General features: G+C 33.9%; 1 protein-coding gene across 4 annotated transcripts in view; it reads right to left on the bottom strand.

Moving 5' to 3' along the window:
- Nucleotides 1–25194, bottom strand: part of MAP4K4 (mitogen-activated protein kinase kinase kinase kinase 4) — a 147622-nt gene that overhangs the window by 57542 nt on the left and 64886 nt on the right. For all 4 annotated transcript variants that reach the window (XM_034419942.3, XM_034419978.3, XM_034419989.3 and 1 more), the window contains exons 4-7: nt 7130–7255; nt 5228–5338; nt 3996–4086; nt 35–165 (exon numbers count right to left, since the gene is read on the bottom strand). In XM_034419942.3, the coding sequence (XP_034275833.1) occupies nt 35–165; nt 3996–4086; nt 5228–5338; nt 7130–7255 (459 nt within the window). The remainder of the gene's footprint in view (nt 1–34; nt 166–3995; nt 4087–5227; nt 5339–7129; nt 7256–25194) is intronic.

Genomic DNA, 25194 nt, shown 5'->3' with positions numbered 1-25194 from the left:
GGAAATATAACACAGTTATTAATATTTTTCTTACTCGATAGTCATATGTTGCATCTGGATTTTCATCACAGGCAATAACTTCTGGAGCCATCCAATAAGGTGTCCCAATAAAAGTATTTCTTCTACCAACTGTCCTGTCCAGCTGAGCGCTAACACCAAAATCCACTATATTCAAATTGAAGAGATGAAGAATTAAACACATGAAAGTTAATTCTCAAGGATTACTTGAGGCAATCTTGTGCAATTATAATTAATTAATTCAAGCCAAGCAATTAATTAAATATTGAAGCAAATAGAATGCCATTAAAATGTATGCAATTCATCATATTTTTCATTGTACGATATTTTTCATCAAATCCAGCCTCATATTAAAGATTAAAGATCGTCAAAAACAATTGTACTATGTCACAATAAACCCTAAAGGAATTTTTGGAATGGAAAGAAAGTAATAATAAGCTAGAAAGTATACATACAAATCTAGAAAATCTCTTTATGCTGCATTTATTATCTTTAGGTTACTTTTGACATAGTATCTAAATGATGGTTTAAATTATACACTACAATAGACAAACATCTGCTTCTGTTACTCATTAAAATTCATCAGAACATAAGATTGAAGCAGTAATTCTGACATTGACTTCCACTGGTCTTAAAAGAGACCATTGGTCTTAAAAGATCACTTATGAATGATTATATTGAGGAGAAATTAATAATAAATTATTCCAAGTCCAAGAGTCTCACTCTCTCCAAATGTCGTTAAGCACATTTATCCTATCTATCTATCTATCTATCTATCTATCTATCTATCTATCTATCTATCTATCTATCTATCTATCTATCTATCTATGAAAATGTATTTCATAAATTCATTGAAGTTACAGGAACCTGGGGTGGGTGGGTGGGTGAGATAAGTGAGCATAGAATATTGGAATTCAAAATTATGCAAGCACAAGCAATAGAAAAAAAAAGTTAAACTAAACTCTCGGACTTCAAGATAGCTGATTTCAATAAATTTAGAGCAAGATAGAGAAGAATTCCATGAGTGAGAATCTTCAAGAGGAAAACAACCCAAGAAGCTTGGGAAACTTTGAAAAGTAAGATTATAAAAGCCTAGCACAATTCCAATGAAGAAAAAAAAAATAAGGGAACTCAAAAGAAACCAGCATGGCTGCACAAAGAACTCTCTGATATACTGAAAGACAAAAAGGACAAATATGAAATGTGGAAATAGGGACACAAAACTAAGGCAGAATATCAGCAAACAGACTGAACCTGCACAGATGAAGTCAGGAAAGCTAAAGCTCAAAATGAACTAAGCCTTGTGACAAAACTACTTAATTCATTTTTTGAATTTGTCTTTACACAAAAGGAAAAAACTCAGTCCATTCTATCAAAAAAAACCCTGTAAAATGCAGATTACAAATGCAAGTCAAAATAAGCAAAAAAAGGGAAAAAGATGAAAGATCACCTATTCACTCTAGATGAGTTCAAATCACCAGAATCAGATGAGTTACATCCCAACATTCTGAAGGAATTGGTGGATGTGATCTCAGAACCACTGAACTATATCTTTCAAAGTTTGTAGAGCACCATGGAACTACATGATGCCTGGAAAAGAGCTGATTTAGTTCTCATCTTTAAAAAAAATGTTCCAGGAAACTACAGACCTATCAGCCTGACATCAATAGCTGGGAAGATTCTGGAAAGGATAATTCAAGCAAGGAGTCTGTGAACACCTAGACACAAACAAAATCATAACCAGAAACCAACATGGGTTTCTGAAAAACAGATCATGCCACACAAATCCTGTTGCATTTTTTGACAAAGTGACAAAATTAGAGGACCAGAAAAATGCTGTAGGTATAATTTACTTGGACATCAGTAAAGCATTTCATAAAGTATACACAACCTACTACTTTGTAAAATAGAAAAAAGTGGGTTAGACAGCATCATCACCAGGTAGATTTGTAACTGGCTGACATTCAATGTGTAATCCTTAATGAAACGGTATTTACATGGAGGGAAGTATGCAGTGGGGTACCCCAAGACTCTATCTTAGGCACAGGACTTTCAATATCTTCATCAATGATATAGATGAGGGAATAAAAGGGGAATTCATCAAATTTGCAGACAATACCAAGTTGACAAGATTAGCCAATAGTCCAGAAAACAAGCTCATGATGCAGAAGTATCTTAACAGACTTGAACACTGGGCCGTATCTAACAAGATGAAATTCAATTGTAAGAAAAGTAAGGTTTTATATTTAGGCAAGAAAAACCAAATGCACAGGTATAGAATAGGTAGTACCTGGCTCAATAGTAATAAATGTGAGCGGGATCTTAAAGTCCCAGTGGACAACATTTAAATATGAGCGAGCAGCGTGCTGCAGCTGCCAAAAAGGCCAATGCAGTTCCATCTAGCAGGACCAAGAAGAAGGGTCCTCTGATGGTGGTTTCCTTTCTGGAATGGGACGACTCGCCCTGTCCACGTGAGTAGGTCCAGCTGCCGGCAAAGTCAGGAGGACTCATCTCCTTCTTCAGTTCCACCTCTATCAAACAGTCCAGCCATCTCTCAAAGCTGCATCTGCTAACTCTCAGGTTCTTGGACTAAGGCTTAGCTACAGTCAATGACAGCACCAAGAAATTAAGCCAGTAAAATCCAGGGGAGATCAGAGGAGTCTAGAAAGATCCAGAGGATTCCAAGGGAGCCACAGTCATAAATTGGCTATCTTCTCTTTCTATTTCCTCCAACTCCATTTTCAAGCACCCCTTTCTCTCACCTCTGCAAATTTTCGATTCTGTTTCTCTACTTCTCCACCCTCTCATCAAACTTACCATGCCCATCTCCCTCTCACTTTCCTTTTGACATTCTCCTCTTCCAGAAGCCAATCTCAACATTAAAAAAAAACAACCCTCTGCAAAAGTTTTTTGGATCTCCATTGATAAACCACACTGCCTCCATCTTAACCTTCAATAATCCGGGTTCATAATTCCTGGTTCAATTCAGTTGCCTGCAGCTAAAGCCCAAGCACAAATGCTACATGTGGCTAAATTATGAACATATAACAGCAAGACTACCTTAGAAATAAAACAAAAATTCTGAAATGCATGTTCAGTTACTCACTGTGTCCCAAATACAATACTTCAATAAGATGTGGAGGTCAGTCCAGCTTTTGGAATTTTGAATCTTTACTACTGGCTAAAACTATACCACAATCCTGGTGGACTGACCTAACTAATATTGGCAGACAACTTTAAATCATCTTGGGAACCAGTTATCCAAAGGAAACTGAACCACTATGTCTTTTCCAGTGATGCCATTTTGTAATGACTTACAACCTATCCTTGAAGTTATGGTCATGTGTCATGCCAAGATCATGTGTTTGCATTTGGGTGTTTGGTAACTGAATTGCATTTATGAGAGTTACAGACTCCTGCAGTCAGTAGACCACAATCTGGCTTCTAACAAGCAAATCAATGAGGAAGCCATATTCGCTTAACAATCACGTGATTTAATTAACAACTATGATAGAAAATAATAGATTCCACATCTTAAGTTGCAGAGTGAGCCAGATGATCTTTAAATGATTTTGCTCTATTATGGGAGCTGGGTTGGGCCCTTTCAACACTGTTTTCATGTACTTAATAGCTTGGATCTTAAGCACTAATGCAAGAATATCCTAACATATTCAAATCCAACAATTTTGGTATTCTCAGCAAAGGGCAGACATTAAAATTCAAAGGAAGAAAAAGCACATGAAATGTTAAAAAGTAACTAACTCTGATTTTGAGTTAGAGGACTACACATTTTTATTTTATTTAGTTTATTACTAAATAAACTATGATAAATTCACACTCTCCAAAATTTTCCTGAATAGTATTGACTATTCAGATAGTTTCTCAATACCTCTCCAGCTATGTTGTTACTAGATGAAATAATAATTGAAATGAAATAACAAGCCAGAAGGACATTAAGAACAGTTTAATTAACTTACCTAATTTCACTTCTGCATTTTCTGTTAACAATACATTCTGTCCTTTGATGTCTCGATGAATCACATGATGGGCATGTAGATGTGCCAATCCCTGCATTTTTTTTAAAAAAAAAGCAAGACAATTCATGTGAAACAATTCATTGTTTCTTTTTCCTTAAATATGCAAGATTCAGGCTTGCAGTATGTTATACTGTAGTCTATGTTTTCCCCAAATCATTACTGCTATTTCTTTTTTTGTTCTATGTTCTTTAACAAGAAGAACTGTAGAAGATGTTTTTATTAACACAGACTACTCATAAAACATAAGGAAAGGATCATGCATAATTTTACACTGTTTAATATATATAACAACTTCACAACTTTTAAAACATTTCTGGAACATACTGTCAGCCTCCTCTGGAACCACCTTGATAAGAGCGAATGTTGTAAGATTTATGATTATGAATGACAAACCAATCTACAGATCTTTATGGAAAATTACTGGCAAGAGTAGAAAAAATATATAGCAAGAAAAGTATAATTAGAAAGGAAACCTGGTTATTTGACATATTACCTATACAGTAACTGATAATGCTAATATAAATTTTGCATATTTTGTATATAAATTTTGTAGGCAGAATAATCCATAAGGTTGGTACAAATTCTGTAAAATATTTATAAATACATGCACAATCCTGACAATTCTTTGCTTCTTTTCATTTATTTATATATCAACGAAATTCAAAGTACACTTTGAACCAATTGCTTTTTATGAATCAAATACTACCACAACCAGTAATCATGAATTTTCTGCCAAAAAAAAAAAAAAAAAAAGATAGCTTGGATCAGACTTATGAAAGAACTTAATAAAATCAGGTTCTTGTACAGAAAGATAAGACATTATAGCAAGACATTATAGAATATAAAATAGCAATGACAATAACTTTACTCAATAATTAAGATCACACAAGCTATTGTAGTAATGTATTCTGTAATAGAGAAAGATTTCTCTATATAAGGGAGAATATAGCCTTATCTAGTTATTTGCAGATTAAAGATACCGTTTGGTCAGGAATGCAAAATTCTAATCTGTGTATGCGTCTACATGAATGTGTATAAAGTCTGATACAGTTGCAATCTCTCTTATAGAAAAAAGCCTTTTTACTATCAGTGATAACTATAATAGTAATGGTTCCGAAGCAGAATTTAAAATTTAATAATTTAAATAGAAATGCATTTTTCATGTTTCTTACCCTGAGAATCTCTCTGGAGATATATGCTATCCAGTCTTCTTTCAAAGTATTTCCTTTTGTATTCTTCACAAGATCCGTAATAGAGCCCGCACCACAAAACTCCATAACAAGCTAAAAAGAACAGAATACAAAACAATTGTTCATATATGACATGCCATTTGGATGAATTTACTGAAATAAAATAAGTTCCCATAAGAATATATCACATGTATTATAACTTAAACCTCAGTGACAATTATAAAGTTTATTTTATATCAGCCTATTAGCATTCAGGGAATAAGATGTGCACTTCATGGCTATATTTGCACATTGTATTATAAAAGATTCTTAAGTAAAACTAGCTGCCTAACTACTCTGCCTTGGCTTTTTCCTATGTAAAAACTAGCTAACTTAACCTGAATTAACCAGTTATAAGAACCTTCCATAACACCATCCTCTTTGTTGCTCCCCCAACATTAACTGATTTTTCCTATCATTTTCTGGTTAACTGTCCCTACTTATAGTGAATACTACTGAAGTTCAATTTTCAAAGTTAGTAATGTGTGAAGACTGCTCTTTTATCATTATGTGCAAACTCTACTTGTGTACTGCATGATACAGATAATCAAGCAGTGCATAAAGAATGAGACTACTAAAACTAAGGTTTTTATATACGAAGATCTTTGATTGAAACAATATTCACCACTTTTGGCACTGCATCTGTTCTAGTAATGAAAAATTGCTGGGAATATATAGTTGAAAAAGTAGTCAAAAACTATAAACAAGTGGTAGTGGCCTCAATGGTTATCAGCACATTAGGTGCTACACCAAAAAATCTTTGATGGCACATAGAAAATTTGTTTGGGAGAAGAACTCAATGCATATTAAGGCCAACACCCACAAAAGAACTGTCAGCTGAGATTTCACATTGTTCCAAAGGTGCTTTTTCAAAAGGCAACTGGACTTTCTGTTTTTTCTTTGAAGACATTTTGCTTCTCATCCAAGAAGCTTCTTCAGCTCTGGAGAAGCTTCTTGGATGAGCTGAAGAAGCTTTTGGATGAGAAGTGAAACGTCTTCAAAGAAAAACCAGAAAGTCCAGGTGCCTTTTTAAGAGGCAACCTTTGGGACAACCATGACCTGGATGACTGAGAATCTCCATAGACAGATATTTCACATTGTTATGAACAAATAACATGCTATTACAAAGCATGGTAAAATTGTGAATCTTCCTTTGGAAACCTGTTTATTCTATCAATAATTTTTTTTCTCACAAAGGAAAGGAGCCCTTGAGGATTTTACTCTGCTAGTCATTGCTGACTATATGCGGCGGTGTTCATCTCCGTTTCAAGGCTGTTGAGCCAGCACCGTTCAAAGACATTTCTGCCGTCATGAGGCCAGAATGACATCATGGAGCACTGTTTCTCACAAAGCAACTGAGAAATCCTTTTTTAAGTTTTCAAAAAATGTCCAACATTGAGCAAAGTTACTTTTGTTGCGCAAAATAGATAAATAGCTTGTTATTTTAAGTAAAGCATTGAATTGACTAAATAGATGTAAAAAAAACCTAGCTCTGGAAAGCATTTGGTTCTTTGTTTTGTAATAATACTAATTTCACTAAAACCTCTGTGTGAAAGAATTAGCCCTAACTTAACAGAGTGTTTCTATTAAGCGTTAAAAGTAGGAATGTAACAGTTCCTTTCATATTCTTGTTCTGCTACATAACACAGGTATAAATAAATGTTTGCTGTCAATAAATAATGTCACAAAAATATATAATGTTGTGCCACACAAATGTGCAATTTATTTTTTAATTCTGTTAGAATATTGTAAGACTTTGTTGCATTCTAATCCTGTTTATTTAACCTGATGCTTTCAAGATCTAAGAAGAAAAGTTATGTACAAACTTATGAAAGATGTCCTTACCCACAGTTGGTCATCATGTCCTGGGGGACTTTTTTTAATAAAAGCACCATAGTACGTTGCAATATTTCTGTGATGGGAATATTTTTTCAGCATGTTGATTTCCAGCTTTATTTCTTCTTCTTCATCCTTTGGAAAAACAACAACAACGAGCCTATTGCAATATACATGATACATTCTCAAATATAATTTTATCTTATTAGCTTTACAGTACCCAATGTTATGCCAGAGTATATTGCAAAGTAGGATTATTAGCATTCCATAAGACAGGATCTTAATTTAGTTACAGAAAATATTTCACTACCTAAATCAAGCAGAACTCTTTAAAAAATTACAGGCACTACTTCTCTTTGTTACCATACTTTGCTTTTTTATATAAAAAGAAGAGATATAATATATATTAAATAAATAAGTAGAAAAAGTAAAGCAGATTGTAATAGGGAAAAAAAAACCTATACCCTCCTTTAAAACAAGGTAAATCTATAACTATATATTAGGTACCTAGCAAATGGGTGATATTTTTATCCCTTTATTTAGAAAGTGATTATATATATTTCATTCGTCCGAATATGTTTTTGCTTAATTTTTTTATTCCACATATTTAGTATAAGTTTTTTTAATCCCAGTGTTGCAAAAGTTCTTTTGCAACACTGATATGTGTTGCAAAAGAACACAATTCCCATAATTAAAAATTGTCCCATAACTGACATTTTAAACTAAGATTTTAAACTCTGAAGTAAAGTCTTTATATTTCTTGGAACCCATTTTCTAACTGTGTCCTACTTGATTTTTTAAAATTGGTTTGGGTCAAGGAAAGGTGATATGTGATTCAAATACAAACGCAACACTTTTAATTTAGGATAAGACTTAGGTCTTCTACACATGTATCTGAACATTTTAAAATGTTAAAGGGGATACAGAGCATTGTAGATGGCTATATTTAGAAAACTATAGTTTTAACTATCAGCACCAAAAAGTAGGTGATAAAATATAGGGTATTACTCTGCAGCAGATGAAAAATTCCCTCCAAAACACTTTCTTCATTACTCATAAAATCGTAGATAAAATCGCAGTCAAATGTTTGAAATAAAGAAATAACAGTACTTTTTGAATAAATAATTATTTAATTTTAGTATTAATCTTTAATACTACCTTCTAATAATAGTTAAGATACTTGTCATGAATCAATATATCTAAATTTTTAATATATAGTTACTGCACAATTGTAGGTTATAGAATATATTCTGTTCAAAACAGAATGAGAAAAAAACAATCAGCTTAAGATAGGATCTGTTGCACTGACATCTGGTGGCTACTGATACAGCATCACTCCATTTTTTTAGATTTTTAGAAACATAAATATGCTATAACTGAATACTTTTTTATTTTCCTATCCACGGATGCATGTAAAGAATAAAAAAATCTTGTTTCTTATGTTCTCATTGCATTTTTTCTTGATTCTTGTTCATAAAAACCTATTAAGATAAGTATGTTTTAATTAATAGTGAATCAGAATATAATCCAAATTAAGAGAGCAAAATACAAGGACAGAAAAGTGTATGCAATAAAGAAAAAATAGGACCTACTTTGCTTAACAAAGCTTCAGTAACAGAAATTAAATCTTTTCATAGATATGAATTTGAAAAGCTCCATGAATTAAGTAGTTATTTTAATTTTTATAATATTATTCTTTCATATAAAATGAACTAAAATCAAAATCCCGTGAAAGGAACCTATTAATATTATATTACAATTTTATACACAAATGGCCATGGCCATGAATCTGTTTTGGCCAGTTACCTGATCAAAGAGAAAAGGCCTGGGAATTATATTAGGACAAATAGAGGAAACCTTAAATTAACCTATGTAGAAAGAGAAGAAAATGGAAAGTTGAGGTACATTTTAGATGCCATATAAATAAGATCTTAGGAACACTGGGAAGTAGGTTTTGGAATTCAAAATAACAGAATTTATAATTTGGGAAAATTGTTAAGTTTTCCAAAATTATTGGGAACTTGTAGCTTGTAGACTAACACCAGGTTGCTAACAGCTTCACTTTCTGGTGTCTCCATTGTATTTTTTTAAAAAAAATATACTTTTTTTAATACTATGGAGACATTAGAAAGGATTTCCTGAGCCTCTCAGGAACCAAGGCAAGCTTACAAACTTTTTGCTACACTGAAGTGACAAAACTTCAGTTATAATCCAGATATAATCCAGTTTAAGCAAACAGAGTACGAAGAAAATAAGGTTCCATCTGCTGGAACAGACCAGATGCCTATGTAATGTTGCATCTCTTGCTACGTTTTTGTCTATGAGAAATTCAAAACAGGAACCTAACTGCAACAGTTATCCTGTTTCATATTTGATGGCAACTGATAAGTTGCATCTGATCCTAGGGCATAAGAGTACCCTCTTTATCAAAATAAGACATTCCTTGATAATAAGTCCAATCGGGCTTTTGAGCGCATGGCAATAATGCCAAGTGCTTATTTCAGGGTTCAAAAAAATATAAGACAGGGTCTTATTTTTGGGGAAACACGGTAGCTGCCACTTAAAAATTGTTGACAGGAAAATCAGATGAAAATGTTTCATAGATGGCATCTCCCACCAGCTAGAATAGCAAAAATGTTCCCTGGTAATTCACCGAAATGTTGGAAATGCAAGAATAATGATGGAACATACTACCACCTCTGGTGGACGTGTCCGGTGGCAAAACAATTTTGGACTAAAGTTAAAAAACTATTAGAGGATATAATACAGAAACCTGTAAAGGAAGAGTCAGAGCAATTCTTATTAGGGATTCCAACAGAAAACTATACAAAAGAAATTCAATATTTAATATTACATATATTAACTCCAGCCCGCATAATATACGTGCAAAACTGGAAGAAGGAATATCCACCATCAGAAGAGGATTTAATCAAAAAAAAATCCACAAATGTGCAGAGATGGACAGCTTACAAAGGAACTTTAAGGAAAGAGAGGACTCAGATTACTATAGAGTATGGTTTAGATGGTATGTTTTGCATTTGGTTGTTGCAAGAAAAGGAAAACGAAAAAAAGGAATAAAGGGGAAAAAAGGAGAACGGAAATAATACTCTATTGTTTATTTTTGTGATAATATGGATTGAATGTGCTGAAGATCAAAGTAGAGAAGTTGACACAAAGGAAATTAGATTATTTAAGTAGATTAAGATAAAGTTAGAATATATGTAAATAATAAGAAAGGATCACCTTAAACGAGCTGTTAACAACGGAAAAATGATTTGTATACATGTGTTGTTTGTTTTGTGTTTGTTTTTAATGTATTCAAAAATAAAAAACTTTTTATAAAAAAAATTGTTGACAGTGAATTTGTCTATTTTTTTTAAAGCTAAGTCAGTCATTACATAATAAGGACACAATTTTTTCAGGGGACATGTGGTTAACATTATTTTTTAAAACAACTAGGTGCTTGAATTATATCATGATCAAGCATGAGAAAAGACTCCCTGTAGCACTAGTGATGACACCAGAGAAAACTATTATTTCATAAGGAGCAGATTCTAATTGAAGACAAGTCAAGTCAGACAGATTTAAGACAATGATATAAAATGTTAGTAGTGTGGTTCACATCAACATGGAAACATTATGGTTCCTTTTTTAAAAAAAAAATTAAAGAATGCAACGGTTTTGTTACCACGTTGCCATGCCCAAACCTTTGAATCTGTTTGAAAGTAGCTTTTCAAGCATGAATAAAAACCACTTTGAATTCTTTTAGCATAGTGTTCAGCTCTGTTGCTGATTTTAAAAGGTACTTTTCTCTAGTTTCATTATAAAGAATACTAGTTAACCTTATATGTAATCAGCACCAAATAATGTTAGGGAATTATACACAATAGGTAAGATTAAAACATAGCTAAAGCACTTTTAATTCTCCAGCACTTGATGCAAGTTTATGACTTATGATATGGATGGGAGGGAGGGTGGGAGGGAGGGAGGGAGGGCGGGAGGGAGAGAGAGAGAGGGATGGAGGGAGAAAGGGAGGGAGGGAGGGAGTGGGAGGGAGGGAGGGAGGGAGGGAGAGAGAGAGAGAGAGAGAGAGAGAGAGAGAGAGAGAGAGAGAGAGAGAGAGAGAGAGAGAGAGAGAGAGAGAGAGAATTGGTTCCTAAAACAATATCAGAACTTCATGCAAAACTCATTTTTTGCTGAATAATTAATTGCAATAAATATGTAGACAATATTTATAGCACAACCTATGAGCTAAATGAAACATAGTAAAACTTTTTTTATATCAAAATTAATTTAAGGGGGTAACTTTATCCTTTTATTAAAAACAATAGTATTCAGAATGTTCATCGTTGCTTTGATCAGTGTTTTTCAAACTTGGCAATTTTAAGACATGTGAACTTCAGTTTCCAGAATTCCCTAGCCAATATGCTGGTTAAAGAATTCTGGGAATAAAGTCCACACATCGTAACATTTCTCAGTTTGAAAAACACTGGCCTAAATTATGCTACATGTACCTTATTCAGAACATGTAAATAACCGTTACAGTGCTTTCTTTGAAAAAGAGTGAATCCGTCCAAGGAAGTGTTATTTTTAGCAGACAGCTCCACCACACACAGTTTTCACTAATTCTAGACATATGAAGAAAAAAATCTGCCATATTTAAAACAAAGCCTTGGAGTTGGCTTTGTGGACATGTCCATGCAATTTACTTAGCTCTAATATGAAAGTGATTTATCATTGTCATCTTTTGGATTTTTTTCCTCCCACTTCCTAGTCTGGCATTTATAGCCTAAGTACTTAACATCCAAGATCTAATTAAGCCTCAGCCTGCTTAGCTTGTTGGCCCAGACAAGATCAGTCAGATACTTCTACCTGCAGAAAGAGTAACTACAATAGCTACACTCTATTCATTTGAAACAGAAAATAGCCTTGGGTCCCTGAAGCTGAGGGAATTAAGATAATGAGGAGGTCTGTAAAAGGCCTTGATGTCCTGGAAATTTCTTTTTACTTTCTATTCAAATCCATTCCATAACCCAAACATAAGGTATCTGATTTAAAAATCTAAAGGTTTTATCCGATCTGTTAGCTTATTTTCCATAATAGCAAGCAATAAAATGTGTGTTCATCATAGAATTTGAGCTACTTTTTATTTGTCGCTAAATATTTTAGTAACTATTAATAATTTGAATCAAATTAAAAGTCAGATCTAACATTTTTAAAGAACATTTTAAACGAATATTTATTATCCATATTGTATTCTAGTAAGCTTTGCATAGTTGTGAATATCAATTTATTCAGCATCAAGGATTATTTTGTGCTGCTATACGTAATGTACTTTGACATACCTATCTTAACAGAGAAAGTCTTCTTTACCAGATTTGTAGTGCAATACCAGCAGTCATAGGACTGATAAGAGTATATTCTTGGGTCAGATATTTACATCAATGCTGCCAGGCATATATAGAAACCTTGCAGCTAAAATGTAGACATAAGCAATAATGAAGGGAGTCACAAGGTAATCGTGTCTATCTCAGACATGACCTCATACCAACAGAAGAGCTGTTGACAATAAGCAGGCATCTACATTTACCATACTTGCCTAAGAACAATAGCAGAAAGTACTGTTGACTAATCAGGCAGGAGAAAAGTCAAGCTTGTTGTTTAATGAAACAAATATAATTCATATCTCTCTCCATACAGTACAGTAGTGGCCAAAATTGTGCAAACTTTTTGGGAAAAGTGTATTTTTGAGGTTTAATGGCTAATAACCTTTTTTTTTTTGGAGTTCCAAGATAATCATATTCCACTGCTGGAATAGCCTGGGAATAGTCCAGATCTTAACCCAATTGAAAATCTATGGAGCCGACTAAAGAAACTTGTTAGCCAGAAGTGACCTAGCAATAAAACCCAGTTAATAGAAGCAATCATTCAATCTTGGTTTCACATTATAACAGCAGCAGAACTAAAAGACTTGGTTCATTCCATGGGAAGACATTGTAAGGCCGTAATTCATGCTAAAGGTTACCCAACTATTAACTGACATGGTGATAATTTTTATTTATATCGTTGTTTCTATGGTGATAATTTTTGTATATCTCATTTTTCTACGTGTTTCACTTTTCTTCTTTATACTGTAACTGCTATTCTAATAGCAAATCCTTCATGAAAGTTATTGCATTACATTCTTGTTTAAATTATCTTTCCATTGATATATCATTTTATGGTACTACTCCAAAAAAGAAAAAAAAAGTGGTGTTATTAGCCAGTTTTAGAAAATACACTTTTCCCAAAAGGTTTCCACAATTTTGGCCACTACTGTACTTGTCTATATTTCAACCACAATGTAGGTAATCCTACTAAATATGGAAAATTTAAAACACAATTTTAATTTTATTCTATCAAGTTTCTGTCTGTGGGTCTCTCTCAAACATTTAGAAAATATGGTGCTTCCAAGTATATGATCTATGCCTATTATTTTTTGCCATTGATTATTCTGCCTAGGGATAACAATGGAACTGATATTTAGAACATTGAACAGTGTATGGAAATTATGGGCCAAATGATCTGGCTTAGTATATCATAATTTTCACAGTTAATTGGGCTTAATTGAAACCACCACCTGTCCATTTCAGATGTGATAGCCAAACATGATTACTGCAAACCTGAAAGAGAAAAGGGGTATTGATGTTTGCATGGCAAAGATAGGCACAGAACGCATAAATGCACAACCTATTTTTAACTGCCAATACATAAGTATGAATAGGCTTTAAAACAACTTTTGGCTTAGCTGAAAAAGTTACTTTAAGTAACAAATGTCCTAGTTCTATTAATGTTCTATTAAAATTAATTTACATCTTAACGCATATAGTAGATGACAATGTACAAATGAAGATATTACACTGGGGACAAATAAGGAAAATTATTTTGTCTCCTCCTAGTGAAAAATATTACAGCTGAGGGAAAAAATATATGATGAAATAGTATACCCAGAAAACCAGATAATGTTGTAGCTAATAATAAATCATTCTTCTTTATAGCTCTTATGATTTGAACAAAAATGCAACAGTGATACAATAATACAGTTTATAATGAAAATTATAAAGTTGTAATTTGTACATGTGTTATAGGGTAATTACATTATGGCAGGGTCCCAGATAACCATTTTGCAGCTAGGAATTGCACTCTTAGTGTCCAAAGTAGTGTTTTGGTGATATGCTTATTTCGCCCAAAATGTAGCCTTTTCATTTGGAGTCTTGATTTTCCTCAGTGGATTTGTTTTCTATTTAAAATAAGCCTTGCCATATGCTAAATAAATACATTAAAATAACTCTATGTATAGATATGGTAAACTTGTTATTATATCAATATTAATTGATGTCCTAATAAAAATTATAAAAAAATAATTCCGCAGGCAGGGCCACAAGAAAGAATGGGTGTTGTATACATGCTGACCATAAATCACCATTTCAGATGCATTTGGGATTTCAGCATAATCTTTTTATTTTTACTGAATAGCAATTGTACATATCCGGTTTGTAAAGAAAAGTATACTTCAAAAAGAATACATTGCAATGTCTGGTATAGTCCCAAATAGGATAGTGCAGTTTGCATAGTTCTCAGTATTAAGCAACTTTGGGGAGATCCCCAAATCCAAGAACAACACTGAAAGCAATATTAACCTTACATCTACCAGTTTATCAAGTCACAGGATTACAGTTTGGATGTAATTTGCTGATATATCCAGCAAGTATAAATAAATTGTAGACTTCAGAGAGGTGAAAATATCAAATAAACAGGACTATGAAAAATCGCTTGAATGCAACAACTTTGAGTGGCCTCTTCTTGAAACAAAACTGAATTTCATTTCCAGTATGGAACAATAGTATGCTGTTTTGTACTGTACTTTGAACAGAGGGGCAACTGTAGTCAACTGCTTTGACTACTGTATTCTGTGCAATACAACTGGACTTTGTGATTTGCTATTCTATTAAAACAAAACTGGCCCGTTCAAATCGGCTCATTCACTGAAAAACAGGGAGAGGGATGGGGAACAGCAAAGAACAGAAGGCTCACTGAGAGGCCATTTTAGATCTGAAACTATTGGTAGCTATTGACTAAGACCTGGAGTTATGTAATGAGTCATAATCTGGAGAGCTGCTAGAAGTAGTGAGTATATAGCTGGTCATTTAATATATGGATATGCCTGCTTTATCAGCAAAAGCAGAGATAAGCTAACCTTCTCATCACTTATCTGATATTCTACCCAATCAATGTCGGTGGTGGATGGTGGCGAATTCCTGAATTATAGACTCATTCCTTAAAAGGAAGAATCATTATTTATATTATATTTCTGAATTCTTCAATCCATTTCCAGAACTGGTAAGAGCTCCATCTTGCCTGAATATTCAGCTATTAGGAATCTGGAGACATGTAAACAAAGATGTGCAGTAAACTGTTAGTACTGAACCTCATCAGCCTGCTAATGACAACTATCTTCCAAGGCAGCTGTAAACCTTGACAACAACTTCATATAGACTTTAAATAACACAGGAGATAAAACATTGCATGACACTATTCATCCATCCTTGGGACACTTTGTGATGGGACAAGCATATATCTCCCAGTTTCACTTCCAGCTTGAACTGAGGAATAGGAAAGAACAGCTCTCTTAAGTACTGAAACAATGTACTTTGCCTAAGGGTAATCAAGAAAACCAGGAATATCAGTACATGTAGTCCTTGACTTACAACAGTTCGTTTAGTGACCGTTCAAAGTTACAAAGGCACTGAAAAAAGTGACTTATGACCAGTTTTCACATGACCATTGTAACGTCCCCATGTTCATGTAATCAAAATTCAGATGCTTGGCAATTGACTCATATTTATGGCAAGTGCAGTCGCCCAGGGTCATGTGACCCTCTTTTTCAATTTTCTGACAACCCAAGTCAATGGGAAAGTCAGATTCACTTAGCAACAATTTGACTAATTTAACCACTACAATGATCAACAACTGTGGCAAGAAAGGTCGTAAAATGGGGCAAGCCCACTTAACAATTGTTTCACTTGGCAACAGAAATTGTGGTGGTAAGTCGAGGACTACCTGTATTCACTTTCCTGTCTCGTTCCTATCTAGTTGATCAGTAAGTCTGCCTTCATGAAAAAACTGAATCTAAGTTAGCAAGGTATTTGATTAAGAAAAGAAAAATACTAATGATCTAAATAATCACTGGCAGGGCAGAATGTTTAGACAGCCTTATAAGTTAACAGGCAAGTAGTTGCATGAACAGAACTAAGAGTTATATCTGCTTCCAAGCAACTGTATTTGCAAAAAGCTCACAAGTCTAGTTGGAGTAAGAAGGCTGACATTACTGGCTCAGCTCTGAAAAGTTCCTTTGGGAAGTTTCAACAGAAGCAATTAAGTAGAAAATCCATGTCCTTTCTTTTCCTTCAATGCCATGGATTTTATAATGGTGCCCATACTAGGATTCACTGCATCTATCCAGTTGTGCCATAGTTGTTCAAGCCACCTTTATTACCATTTCATTGCTTGCAATACTATACAAAGCAAGAAGTACTTTGTAGACATTTGATTCTAGCATCTAGGAGACATGGTTATTTTATGTCTCATCCAGATTCCAATAAGCTAAATTCCTATATTTGCAACTTGTCTACCTTACACTATCATACAATGCCAAGTCTTCAACTACAGAGAATTGGTGGGATCATACTATTGTGTCTCCTACAGTTGGAGATTATAAATCTACATGTATGTCCTCCTGATATTCTTTCTTCCCTTCCACAAACAGTTTCAAAGTGGATTTTGTCACCAAGTCAGTATCAACTGAGAAACCACATATAGTTTCTCCATGACAATCTGTTCCTGGCATGGTCTTTCATGTCTTCCAACTACACATTCATCAGCTCTGTAGATAAGCTCATACACCAGTTGTCCTCTTCTTTTCTTTCACATTCACAGCTAAATCTTCACCTAATGTGTCTGAAATAGGATAATTTGAGGCTGGTTATTTGTGCCTTGAGTGAGAATTCCGGATGGATACATTTGATGATCCATTAGTTTATTTTTCTTGGCTGTCCAGGGTATTTCCAGGAGTCTTCTCCAACAGCAATTGATAACCAAGAATCCAGTTAATATTGGCTCAATGTCTTTTCTAATTCTGCATAAGGCCTTTACCGCAGAAGACAACAGCAAGATGGATGTGCATGCTGAATATATTAATACAAATATTAATAATGTGTACCACACAATGAATACTAAATAAGAGATATAAAATCTGTTTTATATCTAGTGCAAGAGGGGTCTTGGAGTCCTAGTTGACAATCACTTAAATATGAGCCAGCAATGTGCTGCAGCTGCCAAAAAAGCCAACACAGTTCTAGGCTGCATTAAAGAGGGATAGAATCAAGATCATGTAAAGTGTTCATACCAATTTATAATGCCTTGGAATACTGCATCTAATTTTGATCACCACGATGTAAAAAAGATGTTGAGACTCTAGAAAGAGTGCAGAAAAGAGTAACAAAGATGATTAGAAGACTGGAGGCTAAAACATAAAAAGAACGGTTGCTGGAATCGGGTATGTCTAGTTTAATGAAAAGAAGGACTAGAGGTGACATGATAGCAATGTTCCAATATCTCAGGGTTGCCACAAGAAGAGGGAGTCAAATTATTCTCCAAAGCACCTGAGGGTAGGACAAGAAGCAATGGGTGGAACTAATCAAGGAGAGAAGCAACCTAGAACTAATAATAAATTTCCTGACAGTTCAAACAATTAATCAGTGGAACAACTTGCCTCCAGGAGTTGTGAATGCTCCAACACTGGAAGTTTTAAGAAGAGATTGGAAAACCATTTGTCTGAAATAGTATAGGGTCTCCTGCCTGAGCAGGGGGTTGGACTAGAAGACCACCAAGGCTCCTTCCAACTCTGTTATTCTATTCTAAAATACTATGTACAGTAAATGATATTCTACACTAGAGCATGCAAGACAGATGCAAATTTTAATGTGACAGAAGGACAAATATATAAAGTACCTAAGCAGTCATGATTTGTTTTTGCCTTATCTCTGCTTACTTTGCAGTGCTATTCCACCCAAAAGCTAAGCAAACATACGTCTGCATCTAAAAAGTTATTTGCCTCAATCATTGAAAAGATTTTCCTGTAAAACCAGACAAGTATGTCCATCTCTTTTCCTAAACTGATTTTTTATTACAAATTTAAAATTTGGAATAATCACACCCATAAACTTTTTAAAGTTGTTAATTTCTACATTTCCTTAGGAGTAGTGAGTAGCATGGGTTAAGATACACAACACTCATTCAAGAAAATTATTATTGGAAAGAGGTGACAGCTTAAAGTTCTAAAAGTAGCCTTTTTGTGCTTCCATGCATAGGTTGCCATGGCTACAGCTTCTACATAAAAGCAAAGTGTTGGACTTATTTAAAGAAGGGGGGAAACGCTACCTCTTGCCATTTCAACCACGATGTTCCAAGGCATCTTGGCTCAAAACAAACACAACTCTGAATGCAGGACTAAAGGACTAAAGAACAGTTTAAATCTGACAGTCAACAGGAATTTCCTTCTCCTCTTAAATATACAGAGAAGTTGCCAGGGAGAAGGAAAACGAAGGACAGGATAACATCCTAAAAAATGTCATTATGTTATTTATTTTACCTTTCTACTCAGTTATTTTAATAATCTGCATCACTGACCCTAAGCATCTGGAGCAACTACATTTTAGAAAGCTGTAAAGGTTAACTGGAACATTATCAAAATATTTTGGTATGATTAATACCTCTGAAAGCAAATGTGTTTAGTTTAAAATAATTAAGATGAAATTAAATAATTAATGCAAAGTATCAAGGGAAAATAATTCTTTCATTTATTCCAGAGTTAAATTGTCCTCTTCCGTCTCCTTTAAGCCAAAATTTAGTACTCTGAACTTAGTTCATGAGCTTAGCTTTACCTCTGAAAACAAAAGACTCTTAAAAGCACATGGAAGGCAGGGAAGTTATATACAGTAAATACATTTCCAGAGCTGACTTACAAAAAGTAACTGTATCACTACTGCTGTGATCCATAGTTGCGCATTAATGGCTAGATGCTGCCCTGATTCAGCATCCCTTGGACCTTGACAGAAAGCTATCAAAGACCTCTTTTCATCTGTAAGGCCGCTCAGAACAGACAGCAGCAGCTGAGAGAGATTAAGGGATTTCAGCTGAGGTTACAGTTTGCAAAATGTAGCTCTGTGAACTTCATCATTCAAGAGCAATAAGTATTAAGCATTTATTCAAAGCATTATGACAATTTCAAGATTAATGAGTTGAATACAGCATGAGCTTCATAGTAAGATTACAGCCTTCCACACGTTGTTTACCTAGTTCTATTACATATATTTTGGAGCTAATTTAAAAGATGCCAATCACCACACAGTATGTAACTGTGCTAATTAGAAATGAAAATATAAGAAATTAACGGTAAGAAGAATGATTTTATCTGAAGAATAAGAGGCTTTTTATTTAGGATAGAAAAATGGACTTCTCTCCACCCCTACCATAAGTTTGTGCAAAGAATAAACATCACTCTTACCCTATACTTGATCCTAGCCAAATGGTCAAGATGCCATAACATCACAGTATTCTTACTGAAATACTTATTTACAATAATGCTCCTATTTTTAAGGTCTATGGAAAATTGAAATGACTGATAATTTTAGTTAAATATCTTCCACCAAAAAAACAGTTTAGACAATCCAAAGGAACATATTACCTATAGTACATTTTTGTGCCTACTTAAACCTTAAGATCAGCATTTGAAACTTTATGCAAGAATTGCACAGTCACTGAGACAGGGAGTTACACAGTTTTCCATAAATGACCTTCAGAAGGATTTTTAATAAGTTATATGATATGGTATACATATGATTACTTTCGTGATCTGTGTGTTTAGACATGTTATGTCCTGTTTTATGTTATATTTTTATGGTGTATGATATACATGTGTGCAGCTCTGTCTGTTCCAGACTAACATCTAGCAATATGAAAACTCGAGATGAGACCTTGAAAAAACATACTTTATACATGCTCAAAACTCATTTTTCAAAAACATGAATATCTAAAATCTTATTTTCATAGATAAAAAAGGTCTGATTTATATTTAGAAACAATTGATATTGTTGGTACAATTGACAACAATTGACAAAAAACATAATGGGATCGTCGATTAAAAAGGGTGACCAGAAGTTTATATTTTCAATCAAACATTTCATAATGTTATATAGAATATTAAAATTGTCAACTACTAAGCAAAAAATACGCAAATTAATATTTATGTGATAGAAATACAAGTAGCCCTAGCTTACCAACTGCTTGTTCAAAGAGACTGTTCAAAGTTATGACAGTCCTGAAAAAAAGAGATTTACGGCCAGAACTTGAATATACAGCCTTCACAGTGTCCCATGGTCACACAATCACAGTTCAGTTGCTTTGTAACCAGCACATATTTATGTTAGTCATAGTGTTGTGAGGTCATGTGATCAACATTTGTGATCTTCACAGCCAGCTTCTGACAAAGTTATTTGGGAAGCTGGTGGGAAATTGCAAGTCATGGTCACGTAACATCATACTGAACAACCACGGTGATTTTTATTTTATTTATTTTTTTATTATTCATATTTCTATGCCGCCCACTCTCCGAGGACTCTGGGCGGCTTACACCAAAGACAGTATACTAAATAGCATATTGCCCCCAACAATCTGGGTCCTCATTTTACCCATCTCGGAAGGATGGAAGGCTGAGTCAACTTTGAGCTGGTGAGATTTGATCCGCTGATCTGCTGAACTAGCAGTCAGCTGAAGTAGCTGCAGTACTGCACTCTAACCACTGAGCTACCTTGGCTCATCCTTGATGAGCCTCAACATCATGATTGGCTCAACAATTGCAGCTGGAGCTGATGTAAGTCAGACAGTCACATGATGTTTCATTTTATACCTGTGCCACTTAGTGATGGAGTTGCTGTTCCCAATTATGGACCAGAAAGGACTACCTATATATATGCTGAGCTTATAGTGATCAGTGTCACTATATTTTTATCAGGAGTCCTAATTAACTGCATGGAAATCAGAACTGCATTCTGGATTTCTGAACAGAAGTAGACCTGAGATTTCCAAAAACTTTTACTTTCAAAAAAGAATATGCCATTTTTCACAATATGAGACTTGGTTTTAAAAAGACATATTGTAAACATTTCAGACAGAAGCTTAACAAAGTTTTAAAAATATTCACTACCACAGTTCTCTGTTGCTCCACAAATATGAATATCTGCCAGAAATCATTTTGTGGCAAGGGCACTCAATCTGGTTTGAATAAGATACTGCCTTTTTCATTCCTATCATTTATCACCAATTCATCAAGTTTGATTAATTTACTAGAATAGATAACATGTTCTGCTCATAAACTATTCTGTACACAGAGTATCCAATTGCTATGTCCAAACCAAACCATGCATGTTTAAAGTATTCTGATCCATGCATGGAACAAAACATCTTTGTAGTGGCCTATAACACTACATAAAATGGCTGTTCCAGCAAAAATGACTAATGTCATTGAGGACACTGTCCTTGCTTTTCGTCAACTGTGCCATATCCATGGCCAATTGCTTCCCAATCTTCTCAATGCCTTCCATTCTGATATCCCAGGCCAGGCATCAGTGGGATATATTATGTAGGTGTTTACTAAGAGAGAGAAAAGGAAAGATTGAAGACCATTTCAACAGTGAGTTATACTGTACTGTGAGTTGTGAAGAAGCTGGGAAGATGTAAACCACCCTTGCTTATTGGCTTCTTCTGTTTTGTTTCAATTGAAACCTGAACAACCAAAATGTTCCAGTTATGGCAAATACAGGTAGACCTTGTTTTGTGACTGGTAACTTAGCAACCATTTAAAGCTATGATAGACACCCCCCCCCCAAAAAAAACCTACTTATGACCCGGTTCCAAGTTATTATATCTGCCTCTTCATATATTATCACATGACTATTTTCTGGGCCCTCGGCAACTGGCCCACATTTACGGTGTTTTTGCTGTGCCCTTCAGTCACACAAACATGATTTATTATGGGAACCAGCATCTACTTCCCATTTACAGAACCCTCCCCCCCCACACATATAATGGGTTTGCTTAATAACTGTGGTATTTGCTTAATGACTGCTGCAAAAAAAGGTTGTAAAATCGAATCCAGTCACAGGATGACCTGCTTTATACTGTCATGACTTATGACCATAATCACCAGGTTTAATTACAATCATAAGTGGATGACCACTTGCAATGGTTGACCTGACAGAGTTTAGCACAATTTCTGGAACATGGTGGTTTGTTTGGGCTTTGAAATAAAACAGTATTTTCAATTTTATGAATAAATATGCAGTGTGTCATACAATACACATTATAAAGCCTACATGATTTCATTTACTTGCCATTGTATGAATCTTTAATAATGATAAATACCAAAGTCTTCACATGTTCTAATTCTCATTCTCAATAAGAAACAAAAATTATTAGGTTCAGATTTAGGTATTCCCAATTGATGTATTGAAAAAAAATCCTTCATTTAAAATAACATTAATGTAATATAATTACAAGCCTGTTCAGCCAAAATGATCATAAAACATAAAGTTACAACAAAATTAATAAAATATGGAAGGGGTGGCAAAATGACCAAAAATGGTTCATGCAATACGTCAGATGTCAGCATTATCCATAGATGAAATAAAAGGACATGCCTTCTTGATGATTTCATCTAAACAAAGCTCACTTCAGGACAACTGACTGAATAAGAAGAAGAACTAGGACGAGAAACAGCATGTTAATGAAAATAATTCAGTGTATCCTTTTCAACTAAGCAATTATAGCATTTGGTGATTATTTACTTAGAAGTACTTACTAGATTGGAAACAAAAGAAAGGAAACTTAGACAACAATACTAGGGATAACTTAGCCTCCCTCATTATTGCAGGATCACATTACAAAGCTCTTGGCATTATGCCTCTATTTTTTACATACAGATACACATCCCTACTATAAGAATGTTTTCCAATTCCAGATGTGTTTGGCTGTCACTCTCAAGAATTCAGTTGGACTTGATGAATGGGCATATTGAAAGCTGTCCTCTAACAAATCTTTTAAGTCATTGTACAGATATTAGGGAGCTACTTATGAATCAATATACACATTTATTCAATAAATACGTTTCCCCAACTTTCGTAGGAAGGGGCAAACTTTCTGTAATCCAGTGTTATTCATTTCTCAATACATCACCCATGTTGCAAATATCTATCTGCTATGACAGGAGTGGGCAACTGTGGCCCTTTTACAACCTGTGGACTTCCCAGAATTCCTGAGACAGCCAAGCTGCTGGGCTGGGAGTTGAAGTCCACAGGTTGTAAAAGAGCCAGAGTTGCTCACCCCTGTGCTATGACAATGGAAACTGAAACAATATTTCTACGTGTTTTTATGCTATTAGAAGTAAAACAAAACAAGGCCATATTTCTAAATCAGAAATATTGTCTTAAATTATAAAACAAAATCACAATGTTATTGTCACACAGCTGACAAATATCACTAGAAATTTCAAACAGATCCAATTTCACTAAGTCCATTGTAAAATGAGTTTTACAAATTTCAAAAGCACAAAAAAGCACTATATTAACATTCAAATATAAATTTTGGGGAAAATGTATTGAGTATTATCATAATGCCCTTAAATTTATTATAATGCAACTCACTGGTGTGACATAGATATCATTCATATGGTCTTTTGCAAACTTGATGACATAAAGTTCATATTTATATCTCAGGCAAATATAAATTATTTCTTCATAACAGAGTCATTTCTTCATAACATTAAGTCAGCTTAATGATGAAGCACCATGAATAATTTGTATTTTAATCATGTTGCATTTTTTGAGATTTAAAAGGTGACTTGCAGGAAGTATTTTTCCCCAAAATACATTAATTTAATTACAAAGCCCTTCACTTGCTATTGAATAATTGAACAAAATAACACAAAATATTTCATGTGTTGTACAATTGTAATGATTACTTTACAACTATTCCTAGATTTTTGAAGAAAGGTATTCTATAGAATTTTTTTTAAATCACAAAATCTTCAGGTTTTTTACTGCTATCTCTGAGCTTTTTATTTTATTTTGGTACTATGTATACATATCAGCATTTTTTAAATTAAGATTTTCCTTTTTGTGAATGGAAGAATAAAAATTCCTATTGGAGAAAAGAAATCGTTGAATCCAATCATACTTAAGATAGAATATGAGAATACACTGTTCTAAATTATTGTAAGATTAAGATCTTTTCCTGTTAGTTAGCCCACTAACACAAATCTAGGTAAAATCATCATATCTCTTTATCTGAAGTTGTAAGATGGAAATGAGGAATTTTCTTATCAGAATGCTCCTTCCCTAATCTTCAAAGCAAGACTAATTTTTAAAAAAACTTTATAACATAGTTCAACGTAAGTTATTTTATTTTGTTAAAGCAAACTATTTATTTTCAGTGTCTTTTAATGATGTTTCTTTTTCAAGTGGATTATTGCAGAGTTTAAACAAAATTTGTGTGTACAAAGTCTCTTTGTGTGGCTCTGTGTAGCTTTCATATAGCTCCTTCAAGACTACTATCTCACAATATAGGAATTTCACAATGATCGACTAAGCTGTTCATTTACAAATTAGCTGGTAGAGCAAATCAATTTGTCAACCCAAATGTTTTTTTAAAAAAATATAGGTCAAGACTAAAATAAGTGTTCAGATTAAAGTTATGAAATGAACATGAGATCCCAGGAAGTGCTGTATTTAGTTAACTTAACTATTCTGCCAATTGAACAAAGACGGTTCAGGTTGAATTAGATGTACCAAATAGGTTTGGAAGAAATAAGCTGTTCGAATTCAAACATTTTGCAGACTACTGTGTTAACAAAACACTGTTGACGAATATATAAGTCTATAATAACTATAGATATATCATTCCTAGATAAACCTTTCTGTTTT

This window comes from Pantherophis guttatus, chromosome 5, assembly GCF_059756535.1.
Source record: "Pantherophis guttatus breed Tessera chromosome 5, ASM5975653v1, whole genome shotgun sequence".
Lineage (NCBI taxonomy): Eukaryota > Metazoa > Chordata > Lepidosauria > Squamata > Colubridae > Pantherophis > Pantherophis guttatus.
This window is presented reverse-complemented; position numbering and strand designations above follow the sequence as displayed.